This window comes from Dermacentor andersoni, chromosome 3 (assembly GCF_023375885.2).
Source record: "Dermacentor andersoni chromosome 3, qqDerAnde1_hic_scaffold, whole genome shotgun sequence".
Lineage (NCBI taxonomy): Eukaryota > Metazoa > Arthropoda > Arachnida > Ixodida > Ixodidae > Dermacentor > Dermacentor andersoni.
In genome coordinates this window covers 45,381,529-45,395,658 of record NC_092816.1, presented here as the reverse complement: position 1 = coordinate 45,395,658, position 14,130 = coordinate 45,381,529, and the positions used below count along the sequence as shown (strand labels likewise).

The window sequence follows — 14,130 nt, the reverse complement described above, 5'->3', positions numbered from 1 at the left end:
ACCAATCAGCGAGTTCAAAGCAGCAACTTGAACAAGCATAAACTCCTCTTCTGGAGGTGCGGGAATGGCATTTTCCTGTGAGCCAGTCAGCCCGAACTTGCGCTCCGTTGCTGAAACCGCGCGAAGCGATTCGCGAACTCTCGACGCTTGCAGTTCTGCAGTTTCCGCGGACACAAATCGTGTTTCCAGGTGAGCTTGAATAGTGCGACGTTCACTGGGCGAACAGTCAACACTGCGATGAGCGGCAAGGTCGGCCGCCGGCGCATCCGCGGCAGCGAGCGTGCGCCCGCGTTGCAGCTCCGTCGAAGCGCCGGAACTCGTCGATGGCATGGGACTGCCTTCACTGGCGGTTGTTGGCTGCGGAGAAATCTCGGCGTTGAACAACACACCGCGGAAGCGCGTCTCCGATGCTCTGCAGTCGGGCGGCGATGACCGCTGCAAGCTCACTCCGTAATCTGTGCTGGACGAACTTGCGACGGGACGCTCGCGTACGGCGAGACTCACTGGCATGTCGATCGTCACCGGTGAAGTAACACTGCGCCCGCGCTTCGACGGCAAAAGATCATGGTTCGTCTCACTATCGCTGGCTGGTGCTCGACTCGGCGCAAGATCCCGCAGCACGTTGGGCGAGAGATCGCACAGCACGTTGGGCGCGTACTCCGCCGATTCTGAACGGACGCTCGGCTCGGCCGAACCACCGGCTGACAATCGCCGCTTCTTCCTTGCTGTGACGGGCTTGCGTTTCCGCTTCCCGTAGGCATGCTTCGTCCGGTACTTCTTTTCGAACGTGCGCGGATCCATTGCACGTGGCCGACGTCCTCGAAACACAAGAGAAGGAAAGTCCAGAAAGGCTTCCCAGCAGCGGACAAAAGCAGACGCTCCTTGCGCTCCTTGCCTCGGCCGCCATTATGGCGCGGCGTCGACCAATGAGGAGGCGCCTTACAACGAGCCGCGGCGCAGAGCCAATCGGGGCGCGGCAGCCATTGGCTGCTCCGTGCTGCCACTCTCCTGTTTTTCTTTTTTTGTGCGCTTGCTGGCTGGCAGGGAAGGAAGGGAAGGGCTGGGACAAAGAGTCAAAGAGTCGGGCTTTCCAACGATACCAAAATGACGGCGCTCCGTGGCGGGAAAGCCGAGCAGTCGCGCGTTGAACTTCGCGGCTTTTTCGCGATTTCGGGCGGATTTGTGGACGCCGGCACCGACAAATATATTTATTTTAAGTGCTTAGAGTTTGTTTTTCGGTGAAATATTTCAGTACAAGATAGAAATGATGCTGTAGATTCTGAAAAGCGTACTTTTCAAAAATCGATTTTTTTCGCGAAAATCGCGATCTGATCCCCGCTTCCCCCCTTAAAGGTTCAATAAAAGCTGATGAACTAAATCAAAGTGCAAGAGCTTTTTTTTTTACCTATGACTCCTATTCAAATGCGACTTCCATGGCTGGCAATTCAACCCCTCGCCTTGTGTTAGCAGCAGAATGCTATAGTCACAGTGGCAGGCAAATAAATTGAACAATTTCTCTGCAGACATTTTTTTTCCTGCCTGTATGTAGGTAAAACTTGCAATAAGTGCGATCCTTTATTGAATAAATCACATATTGTGTGTGATATGTTCTTGGAAGTAGAATGGTATTTCATTACTGATATACTAATAACAGCAGATATCGTTATATGTGATCACATATATTAATATATGTGATCACAATCTTATTAGAAACTGTTATTAGAAACATGTAAGATATGAATGTTTCTGCACACTTGATCAGCTGTGAATGTGCAAAAACTCAAAAGTTTGACAGGAAGGGATCCAACTGGCTAACTACACTGCAGTTTTGATTTACTTTTCCTTAACGTGTCATTTTCTACTGTTTTATCCCCACAAGAACAGGCTGTTGGCCTGCTTTTCGCATTATTGCACGAGTTTTACATGACGGTGAAGATGGGTGCATTGTCACTGTGCCACTATAGCAAGCGAATTTACTTAAATTACTAGCTCTAGAGTTTATTACCTTTCAAAGCAAATGTTAACACAGATGCAGCAAGGATACAAAGTCAGCAACGTATTCAATGTTAACGTGCATGTAATATGCACTTAACTATTACATGCACTTTTCATCACGATGGTCTACACTTTTGCTCTGTCAAATTTAAAGTGAGGAAAGCTAACCTTTTAAGATGCATCGGAAGATTCACCCTTGAAAACTGTCAAGAAAATGCAACTGAACGATACCGCGTTCAGCACGATCTTGAAACTTTGGGTACTTTGCTGTCTTATCACTTGCCCTTGCAGAGGTTGAACTTATTTAAGCTGCTATTTAAGCTGCTCCTTACGTGCGATTCTTGTATGCTATTCAATAGAAGAAAATTATGAAGCACCCAAAAGGCTATGTCGTCTCATGGCAACTCGAAAAGGTGTACGAAGCAAACATGAAAATGCGCTTTATTTGCTGCGCAGCGTGTCACCGAATGCGTAGAAATGGGAGAATGGAATCTGCAGTACAAGTTTTTCATTCCCCCTTCGCGTACTTATCGAATACGGTAATCCACGTCTCCGCGCATTGCACCTGCTGAGCGCGATGCCATTTCCCAAAACAAACTGACGAAATAGCTCTCCGAGCATGTATCCGTGCAATTTCGACAGAAAATCGCAGCGATCGCTGCGACAGTGCGACCAACCGGTTGGTCGCAGCCGAAAATCGCGGGGGTCGGCACTGCGACTCAGATTTTGGTCGCAAACGAAGGAAATTGCACTTCAGGTGCGAAGAAAATCGCATCATGAGAAACAGGCTTGAGATATATTCAAGCCGGGCCATATTTAAAGAGTTTCCGAGCCGCCCCTTGTGCTCGGTGAAAGAACAGTCCGCAGATAGCCTACATTTCTGTGAACATCTCAGCCAAAGTTTTGCGGTCGGACATGCGAGGCGCGGAACTTCAAATGCCTTTCTCCACTTCTATAAGCATGTAAGTGGTTCAGGGCCCGCTTAGGTGCCTCCGAATTCGCAAACTTTACGTAAACTTGTAGAGTTGACATACACACCAACAGCTTGTGAGAAAAACCAAGAAAGTATTTGAATTAACAGAAAGCATTCACTTACTCCTTGTTCATGGTTTTGAGCATTGATGGAGTTGATTTTGTCCCCGGTAGCTAGCAGGTGCCCGTTCGTCTCCGTGGTAAACTCGTATCCCGGGTGCATGGAGAGCTGAAACACATGGTGATACAAATTCAAGCCGGGACATATGTAAAGAGTTCCCGAGCCGCCCCTCGGGCTTGGTTAAAAAACAGTCCGCGGATAGCCTACGTTTCTGTGAACATCTCAGCCAAAGTTTTGCGCTCGTACATGGGCGGCGCAAAACTTTATATAAAAAATGCCTTTCTCCACTTCGATTAACATGGAAGAGGTTCAGGGACCGCTTAGGTGCCTCCAAATTGGTAAAGTTTACGTGAAATTGGTCGAGTTGACATATACTCTAACAGCTTGTGCCAGAAACCAAGAAAGTGTATTTGAATTAACAGAAAGCATTCACTTACTCCTTGCTCATGGTTTTGAGCATTGATGGAGTTTATTTTGTCCCCAGTAGCTAGCAGGTGCCCGCAGCCAGCAGGTGCCCGTTCGTCTCCGTGGTAAACTCGTATCCCGGGTGCATGGCGAACTGAAACACATGGGGATACATATTCAAGCCGGGACATACGTAAAGGGTTCCGGAGCCACCCCTCGGGCTCGGTGAAAAAGCAGTCCGCGGATAGCCTACGTTTGTGAACATCTCAGCAAAAGTTTTGCGGTCGGACGTGCGCGGCGTGGAACTTTATATAAATTAATTAAATGGGATATTTTAACTTGAAATGCCTTTCTCCACTTCTATATGCATGTAAGTGGTACAGGGCCCGCTTCCGAATTCGCAAACTTTACGTAAAATTGGTAGAGTTGACATATACAGTCTCCAACCGTTTATTCGGACCTCACGGGGACTGCGGAAATGTCCGAATAAACAGGTGTCCGAAAAAGCGGATTAAGAAAAAAAAATGAAATCCTTTATTTCCACGCACTTATTCGGGCTCGGCAGTAGGCTTGAAGAAATCGTGAGTGTGCCGTTGCACGCTGTTCCGTTTACGCGCAATCAGATAAGCCTGAATCTCGGAGAGGGTCGTACGGTCGGCTGAAAGCACAGTCACTACTTGTGCACGCTCCGCCTGCTACGGCAGCGTAGCACATGGTGCGTCATCTTCTGACTCTGAGTCATCGTCCGGCGGTGCAGCAGAAACCTGACGAATGATCTCGCCATCGTCGAGTTCTGCGCATGTCAGTACAGCAGTGTCAGCACCTTTGAAACTGTCAAATGAGACCGTGTCCAGAATCGCAATGCAACCAATGCGCAGGTTTCGGCAGAACATTTTCCGCGTCAGTAGGGAGCACATCGGAAGGCGACAAATCTTAGGCCTCCCGGCACCCACTTGCCGGCATTCCCCAGCGCAGTCTGCGCGGGCACTGTCCGCGCCATTACACTTGACGCGATGTTTCCGTACGCCGCGTTGTATCACCGAAACCTCGACACAGCACACAAAGCAAACACCACCATGCCGACAACAGTTGCACAAACAAAAAACGTGGCCTGCTCGCAGCGTCACGCGCGAAAGAAACAAATCAGCTGCTGTATTGTCTTGACATGGCGTACTAAGCTGAAACCAGAACCGCTGTACGACCACTCTATCGAACCAGGCAGAAACGATGATGATGAGCGGGGATTTCCAGTAGCGCCACTTCATGGTACAGCAAGGAGGCTCCGTTCAAAACAAAAATGGCGTTCAGCAAGTCGAACTATGCGCCGGTCAGAGTCGGTGCATGATGCCCTCGATCGAGTTGGCTCAAGGAGCATCCGAAAAATCAGACGAGAGGTCGCAAGGTGTCCGAACTTTCGGCAGTTGTTATACATTATGATCTATGGGGAGAATGGCGGTGCCGCGAAGCTGACCGAATAATCGGGCATGTCCAAATTTTTGGAGTCCGGAAAATCAGTCTGCGACTGTACTCTAACAGCTTGTGAGAAAAACCAAACAGAAAGCATTCACTTACTCCTTGTTCATGGTTTTGAGCATTGATGGAGTTGATTTTGTCCCCGGTAGCTAGCAGGTGCCCGTTAGTCTCCGTGGTGAACTCGTATCCCGGGTGCATGGCGAGCTGAAACACATGGTGATACATATTCAAGCCGGGACATATGTAAAGGGTTCCGGAGCCGCCCCTCGGGCTTAATGAAAAAGTAGTCCGCGGATAGCCTACATTTCCATGAACATCTCAGCCAAAGTTTTGCGGTCAGCATATTTTATCTTCAAATGCCTGTCTCCACATCTATATGCATGTAAGTGGTTCAGGGCCCACTTAGGTGCCTCCAAATTCGCAAACTTTACGTAATATTGGTAGAGTTGAATACTCGAAGAGCTTGTGTGAAAAACCAAGAAAGTGTATTTGAATTAACAGAAAGCATTCACTTACTCCTTGTTCGTGGTTTTGAGCATTGATGGAGTTGATTTTGTCCCCGGTAGCTAGCAGGTGCCCGTTCGTCTCCGTGGTAAACGCTTATCCCGGGTGCATGGAGAGCTGAAACACATGGTGATACAAATTCAAGCCGGGACATATGTAAAGAGTTCCCGAGCCGCCCCTCGGGCTTGGTTAAAAAACAGTCCGCGGATAGCCTACGTTTCTGTGAACATCTCAGCCAAAGTTTTGCGCTCGTACGTGGGCGGCGCAAAACTTTATATAAATTTGAATAAATAGCATATTTTAACTTCAAATGCCTTTCTCCACTTCGATTAACATGGAAGTGGTTCAGGGACCGCTTAGGTGCCTCCGAATTCGTAAGGTTTACATAAAATTGGTAGAGTTGACATATACTCTAACAGCTTGTGCCAAAAACCAAGAAAATGTACTAGAATTAACAGAAAGCATTCACTTACTCCTTGTTCATGGCTTTGAGCATTGATGGAGTTGATTTTGTCCCCGGTAGCTAGCAGGTGCCCGTTCGTCTCCGTGGTAAACTCTTATCCCGGGTGCATGGCGAGCTGAAACACATGGTGATACATATTCAAGCCGGGACATACGTAAACAGGGTGTCTACCAAGTTGACATTTCCGAATTCCCCGAGTTTTCCAGGTTTTCCCTGAGTGCCATTGCAAAATTCCCTGAGTGACGCAGAGCTATATTTTATGTCAAGACTGGCTGAAACCACGTCGCCCGATGCCGTCACTCTCTAAGCATATGAAAAAATTAAAAACACAACAACTTAATTCAGCTTGAATACTAAGTAGTAGTGTTTATTTTATTCAAAAAGAGGATAGAAAGGAGGGGTTAGTAAAATGCACAGCAAATAAAATGTCTTCGAAAAAAGTTGCAATCGAGTCGGATGCGACATCCTCAAATACGAATAAAACGGAGATGCATACAGAATCAAATACTTTCGAATATGAGCGATTTCTATCAACTGATAGCAAGCTCAGTGATGTGAGGCCCGAACTTTGTCACAATTGAGATTCTTTCCCAACAGCTCGTAAGTCAACCTCAACTGTACTGACATATTGCCAGCCCGCATACAACGCCTCAGTGTTGTGTTTCACTGCTTTAAAAAGTTTATTTTGGTTTGGATGAGGGACACCTGCATCTCGGCATCAGCCAACAATTTTTTCTTTAGCCCAAGCTCCTTCAAAACGGCGGCAGCACGCTTCCTTTCCGGTTCATTCCTCAATATGTAGGTTCTTTCTGTTCTTGTCCTCTTTCCGCCACTCGTTCACCCTACGGACTATTTGAAGCATCTTAATTCTTGGTCAGTTGCACAGTCCAAATTCGATTTTTCGAACCCCTTAGGGACCGCGAAAATGTCCGAAAAATCAGCCAGCTGGAAAAAATTAATGCATGTCATTTACTGCCCTTAAAGGGCTCAAACCGCCACAGGCACATTCGAAAACGCTCTGAAGGCCTGTCGGTACACGTATTAGGCATAGCGGTGCTTGTACTGTAACAGAAGATACCGGATGCATGCGTGCATAATTAAGGAATACATACTGTGTCCTGTGGCAATAGCCCCTTCCCACTCTTGTTATGCTTCACTGTAATACATTTTTGTATGCTTCCCCAAGTACCATTTCTGTATAGAGGCGAAGCTGACTTTCAGGAACCGGCTTTATGCAATACACCGTGCTTTCCAAGTTTCTAAGCCAATCGCAAGAACCACAAAGGTGGTCAGTACCATTGCTAACAGCAGCGAATTATTGCAATGAAAAACACGGCACCTGAGCTAACAGCGAGAGTCAAAGCAGCTAGGTCTAGCGTTGCCGCAGTGGTGGCTACGGCTGCCAGCGGATCTGCGTGCGGGAGCGCCGGTTCGAGGCGGCGAAGTAATCAAAACGGCAGTGGTGATGGCTTTGATTAATGCTGCTTCGGACCTGTGGCCACGGCAAGAAGTCCGGAAAATCGGACGGCAAAGGGTTCTCGCAACCGAAATTTCGAACGTTCTGATAGATTGACTCTATGGGGTACGTGGCGGTGCCGCGAAGCTGTCCAAATTATCGGGCATCGCGAAAGTCAGTCGTTGACTGTACACTGGAAACTCCTCCAGCCTTCGACAGGGCGTCAAATAGGATTCATTACGATTCCTGTCTATTACTTGAGCCAGCATTACCGCGACTTTCGACCCTTCTAACAAAATTACCAATTTTCCCTGATAGAGGTACAAATTCCCTGAGTTTTCCCTGAGTTTTTCCAGACTACTCAAAATCCCTGAGAATTCCCGGTTTTCCCGGTTTTCCCGGTCGGTAGACACCCGGGTAAAGGGTTCTGGAGCCGCCCCTCGGGCTCGGTGAAAAAGCAGTCCGCGGATAGCCTACGTTTCTGTGAACATCTCAGCTAAAGTTTTGCGGTCGGACGTGCACGGCGTGGAACTTTATATAAATTAATTAAATACCATATTTTAACTTCAAATGCCTTTCTCCACTTCTATATGCATGTAAGTGGTACAGGGCCCGCTTCCGAATTCGCAAGCATTGCGTAAAATTGGTAGAGTTGACGTACACACTAACAGCTTGTGAGAAAAACCAAGAAAGTGTATTTGATTAACAGAAAGCATTCACTTACTCCTTGTTCATGGTTTTGAGCATTGATGGAGTTGATTTTGTCCCCGGTAGCTAGCAGGTGCCCGTTCGTCTCCGTGGTAAACTCTGATCCCGGGTGCATGGCAAGCTGAAACACATGGTGATACATATTCAAGCCGGGACATATGTAAAGAGTTCCCGAGCCACCCCTCGGGCTTGGTTAACCCTTTGAGGGTAGAATTATTTTGAAAAAACTTTCCCAGGTGGTCAAATTACTTTATTGCGGATCTTGTACAAAATGTATAAAGTCGGGAATAAATAGTAAAAAAAAATTAGGAACAGTATTTTGGTGTCGGCATCACTGAGAACTGCAATATGTTCAGTAGTATTTCAGAGTGTGGTACTCCTTAAAACACGGTTCTACGCACAGCGCCTTATCGCAGTCTGCAGACCTAAAATGCATGTATGTTCTCCTCTTGGAGTGACGAGTTGTGTTGGCGCACACATGACATCTTCTCTGCGTGCGGCTGCCTTGGGCAGAGGTCTGAGGCACCCTCTCGCGTTGCCGCAGAGAGCGAGAATACCTCGTGCGCGGCGGTGATAAACAAACTAAGAGCAGCGCCAATCAAGATAGAAATCAACTTCCGCCGCCCCTGTGAGAGCCTGCCGACAAAGAGAAAAATCACGTTTCGCGCGCCTCCGTTGCGATCACGCGGCGGAACTGAAACCGCAAAAGCGCGCGTTGCCGCTGAGAGCGAGAATACCTCGCGAACGGCGGTGATAAGGTAAGAGCAGCGCCAATCCAGATAGAAATCAACTTCCACGACCCCTGCAAGAGAGTGCCGGCAAACAGAAAAAGGACGTTTCCCGCACCTCCGTTGCGATCACGCGGCGAAACCGAAACCGCAAAAGGGGTGTTGCCGCAGTCTCCGCGATGCGCTCAAGCTAGAAATCAGTTCTGTTTATCTCCCCAAGAAGGTAGCGCAAATTTCAAACGCTTCTTGTAAGACCTGAGAGGTGGCAGCACCTCCCAGTAAGCACGGATCGTCATTATGGCGCGAAATTTCAAACGGAGGTTCTAAACCGTACCCGTACGGCGAAGGCCTTGCGGGACAAAAAACCGCCGCCGTACACGTACGGCTAAAACCTTCAAAGGGTTAGAAAACAGTCCGCGGATACCCTACGTTTCTGTGAACATCTCTGCCAAAGTTTTGCGGTCGTACATGGGCGGCACAAAACTTTATATAAATTTGATTAAATAGCGTACAGCTTGTGCCAAAAACCAAGAAAGAAAGTATATTTGAATTAACAGAAAGCATTGACTTACTCCTTGTTCATGGTTTTGAGCATTGATGGAGTTGACTTTGTGCCCGGTAGCTCGCAGGTGCCTGTTCGTCTCCGTGGTAAACTCGTATCCCGGGTGCATGGCGAGCTGAAACACATGGTGAGACATATACAAGCCGGGACATATGTAAAGGGTTCCCGAGCGGCCCCTCGGGCGCGTTGAAAAAACAGTCCACGAATAGCCTACATTTCTGTGAACATCTAAGCCAAAGTTTTGCGGTCGTACGTGCGCGGCGCGAAACTTTATATAAATGAATTAAATAGCAGATCTTAACTTCAAATGCCTTTCTCCACTTCGATTAACATGGAAGTGGTTCAGGGACCGCTTAGGTGCCTCTGAATTCGCAAACGTTACGTAAGATTGATAGAGTTGACATACACACCAACAGTTTGCGAGAAGACCAAGAAAGTGTATTTGAATTAACATAAAGCATTCACTTACTCCTTGTTCATCGTTTTGAGTATTGATGGTGTCGATTTTGACCTCGCTAGCTACGCTGTAAGAAAAATTTGCCTTACTTTACAAATAACGAACGGTCATTTCCGTAGAACGGATAAAAAAGAGACTAATACAAGAGTGCTTCTGTATCTAGAAAACTGAAGACTGTATTCCGAATCTGTACCGTTAAAATACAGGTGCTTGCCGTATTCAGAAAACGAAAGACTCCGTATGCTGAATCAGTACTATATCCGTCATTAAAGTACAGGTGCTTCCTGTAGTTAGTCTTGCAGAGCACATCCATTGTTCGGAGAATGTGCCATCGAGGACAAGATTGCCCAGGACGCGCGAGAGTCGACCAAATTTTATTGGTGCACTATTTGCTGGGATCAGCAGTGCTAACATCTGCGTTCGGAATGTGCATACGTGACCCACTGTTTTCAGTGGTCTTGAACAGCAAGGCAATTTGGTCGATGCACTTCCAGGGTTCTTTTGTTTACGATAATACATCTCCAATTCAAATGTCATGAAGGCAGCTCATAGCCAAAGCAGCAGGTCACCATTGAGAAAATTGTCGTGCCAACACACTGACATGGCTGCAAAGATAGAACACTTTGTCCTCAAGTTCTTAGGTCACAGAAGCAAATTTATTTTCTTCAATCACTCGTCTTGCACTGGTGAAAGTTGTTCTTGAACCCAAACACCTTGCAAGAATAAACTTGCTGCTGTTAGGAGAAACAAATAGTATACACAAGTTTCCATCCTCAAGAAAGCGGCAGAAAAGTATAATCGCAGAACACAACAAAGAAGTAACTTCTGCGTTAGAAAAACATGTAAGTAGACCAACATTGTTGGAACAAGGGATGTTGCTGTAGCCAACATATAGACATACATAGGTGCTTGTCATCAGGGAAGCAAATGTTTTCACTGGCTGTGTTGTTTTGGATTGTGCATAGCTCACTGACCCCTAGCCTCATTGCGGGAGAAGAAGCTGGTGCATATAATAGGTCAAGGGAAGCCAAAGTGTTAAAATAAAGGCAGCAAGTGTGTGCTTAGCAGTGGTGATTGGGATGGAGCAGATATGAGCACTGCTGTCAGTTCTTGCTAAGCGTAGGGGTGACCAAAACAGAAAACGTTGTACACATGTAAGCAGTCATTAATCCAGTAGACCTAATTTTCCCAGAAGTGAAAATAGGTATTAAGATAAACAGCTCGCACATTTGGAAAAAGGAACGAAGAATTAAGGAAAATAAATTTTGTATCAAGATGCATCTGGTTAAGATCATTGTAAATGGTAAATGAAGGCACATTATGAATACATATTTTGTTGAAAGCCAATGAAGAAAAGATATACTACTGACCAAATATTAAAGAATAGGGACATTAAACTGGTTATGACCATAAAAGAGTAAAGCACAGCCTGTGGAAAAAAATGGGATGGACAATATGATAACCAGGTGCAAGATGGCAAAACATCGAGCGCTGTTTACGTTCATGCTGCTGTTGACGGCTTCAAGTTTCTTCAAGTTTCTGTCTTCCTGTAGAACCTTTGTCTTACTTGACAAGGAAATGGGTCAGTTCAAATGCTGTTCAAAGCTTCAGCATTATTATAATGAAAGAAAATATGGGCAGTTCTGGGTGGGCTTTCATTCACCAGTTATTTCCACAGGTGTAAGCTCAAAATTTAATTGTCTAAATGGACCTTAGCTCCTGGCAAACCATTAGCTGGTCTTTTTTTCAACACAGATACCTGCACATTATATATGTTGGCAGGAGCGCTAGCGAACTACATTATACTTGTTGTCACAACCAAAGTGAAACTTGCAAACAGTGAGTGAAAAAAAAAAAAAAACAGCATTCCACAATACTGATTCAAGTCATCTGGAAATGTTGCTCAAAGTTGCTCACACCCCCACCCCACCATAGACACAATTGTACACCACACTGACTCTCATGGTGTCAACCATGCTATTATAACACAAGGCATCAAGTGAGGAGAATTAGGGGATAAAAGGGCACAATTCTTTTTGTCAGAACACTAAATGTGCTTTACATTAATGCTACATTCCAACTAACAAAGGAGCAGCCGTTTGTGAGATAGTGACCAATGCATACGAAAGCTGATGACGTTCTGTGCAGCAGAATGTTGCCGATGACGTGTTATGCGCACAAGTGCACTCTTCCACACAAAATGACATCCTGCAGTCAAACCTTGTGCCAACATTAGAGTTTGAAAAACACCACAGTGGAAAGCAAAGAGTGCTAAATTTGTTGAAAATTACTAAAAATTACGCGATAATTCATTACCCTTACTTTTCGTTAAAAGATTCAAAGAAGCTTCCCTACGGGTGCTGTAAACAGGCACCCTGCTTTTTACAGCCATAGCAACAATGACCTGTGGTACAGACAAGAAGAAATGCTTATGAAGTTTATACCCTACAAATTACACCCCATTTCACATTCCAATGTGGTAGAAGAGGAAGACGAAAAAAAACATTTTCTTGTGGAGGATGCATACCCCAGAGTAGATCAAACAAGTGTACCCTAACCACTGCTGTTGCCAATGCCTGTGTACTAGCAGTTACATACAATATGGCAGTTACAATTGTTTTTCCACAAGCACTGCAAGCTGCTGCCAGTTTACCAGTACACAGCTGTAATACATTTAGGGCAAGTTAAAGCTCTCTAATGGATTTATCTCATATGACATATTGTAATGCAGTATTCAAATAAGTGAAGCGCGATGTGCCATCCCATACAATGAAACACCTTTGAAGAATCTGAATCACCACCTGGGCCGTGAAGAGGTAAAGAGTGTGATCTGTGTAAATTAGTGCACCTGTATAGCCTAAAGCAGTGGAGAATGCATTTAGTGTCAGCTGTGAAGGTTTCTAATTGTAATTGCACACAGTAAAAACCTCCATGCAGTTTTGCAAAACGCAAACCCCCTAACTTTTTGTTGTTTAAAGGTAACGACATGTAGGGCCATAATATGTACATTATTAGCTCCGTTCCCAAGATATCAAAGTCAATAGCACTACCTTAAGTCTTATGTGCCTTCTGTTTCACATTTGCTGTCAAAAATTGTTATTTATCTGTATTTAGTTCAGTTGCAATGTGTGCATTGTCAGCGATATCGCTTGACATGTTTTAGATTGACTGTTTTCCCAATTAAGGCAAATTCGTATTCACAAATAACCTGGTATCACAGCAAGAACTTGCTTAGCAGGAGTATTTCTAACATTTGCAAGATATGAGGCTCCTGAATGCATATCTAAGCCTGGGGTGCACGCTGCCCTCTAATCTCATCAGCAAGTTTCTGGAACTCGTCTACAAGGTTTCTTATGATGAATGTAGAGTTCCTTGAACGGGAGAAACAGGGAATTTAAACAAACAGGTGAATTATGCAGCATAAGAATGATGTCAGCAAGAAGCAAGCATCAAGAAGCACTGTCACTCGATGTGCATAGACTATCAAACAAGAATTATTTGGGATGATTTAATATTCTGGCACTGGAACGAAATGTATTTTAATCTATATATAAATGCTTTGATTATTCACTCTACAACCACTACCTTCACCAGAAACATTCATAATCATTATCATATCTATGCCACATCATCCTCGCCAAAATTCAAGCCTTCGTAAGCTGCTTTTTTTTTTACTGCTAATCCTTTGCGGGAAAGAGATGTCCGTATGAAGACCATATCATATACAAAAATGCATTGAGCTTGAGCAAGTTCTATGTCTGAAGCAGTTTATTCTTTTTCCCTTCAGCATCTTTGACCCACGTGGTTAGCTAAGTAGACAGAAAAGCTGCAGGAGAAAGGTGGGGGGTGCCAAATTAGACTTGTGCCCCAGGGTACCTTTTCATGGTCACTGGAGGAACTGCCTGTGGCCTCTGCATCTTCCTTGAGGGCCATGGCCATTCTAACAAACCTTGTCTCCACAGGCTGCATAAAGAAGGATAATTTTCTTACCTAAGTCTTACTCATTTAAGTCGTATTCGTGGCTTTGCACCACAAAATTGCCACCTGACTGGCCACTCAAGACACTTTACGTCTATTCGCAGGCTTAGTCCTTGGAAAAACACTTTTATGTAGCACACAACAGTAAGGTACAAGCAGTTTTGAAGTAAAATTGTTTTGCATCAAGGGCGTGTAATCCAGCATCAAGGGCGTGTAATCTAGAAAATCAAGCAAAAGTCAAGTTGTGTTCACTATTCAGATGTTTAAGAAGCTGCAGGAAAAGGAAGCAGGACACAACACCTAATAAA

General features: G+C 45.4%; 1 protein-coding gene across 4 annotated transcripts in view; it reads right to left on the bottom strand.

Moving 5' to 3' along the window:
- Positions 1 to 14,130, bottom strand: part of LOC126548787 (uncharacterized) — a 49,341-nt gene that overhangs the window by 26,114 nt on the left and 9,097 nt on the right. For 3 of the 4 annotated variants that reach the window (XM_072287136.1, XM_072287135.1, XM_072287134.1), the window contains 7 exons: positions 13,721 to 13,807; positions 9,398 to 9,502; positions 8,114 to 8,218; positions 5,944 to 6,048; positions 5,483 to 5,587; positions 5,066 to 5,170; positions 3,533 to 3,647 (listed from right to left, as the gene is read on the bottom strand). In XM_072287136.1, the coding sequence (XP_072143237.1) occupies positions 6,028 to 6,048; positions 8,114 to 8,218; positions 9,398 to 9,502; positions 13,721 to 13,783 (294 nt within the window). In that variant the 5' untranslated portion in view covers positions 13,784 to 13,807 and the 3' untranslated portion in view covers positions 3,533 to 3,647; positions 5,066 to 5,170; positions 5,483 to 5,587; positions 5,944 to 6,027. Of the gene's footprint in view, positions 1 to 3,091; positions 3,197 to 3,525; positions 3,648 to 5,065; positions 5,171 to 5,482; positions 5,588 to 5,943; positions 6,049 to 8,113; positions 8,219 to 9,397; positions 9,503 to 13,720; positions 13,808 to 14,130 lie in introns of those variants that run through there. The other variant, XR_011893362.1, reaches the window with a different exon arrangement.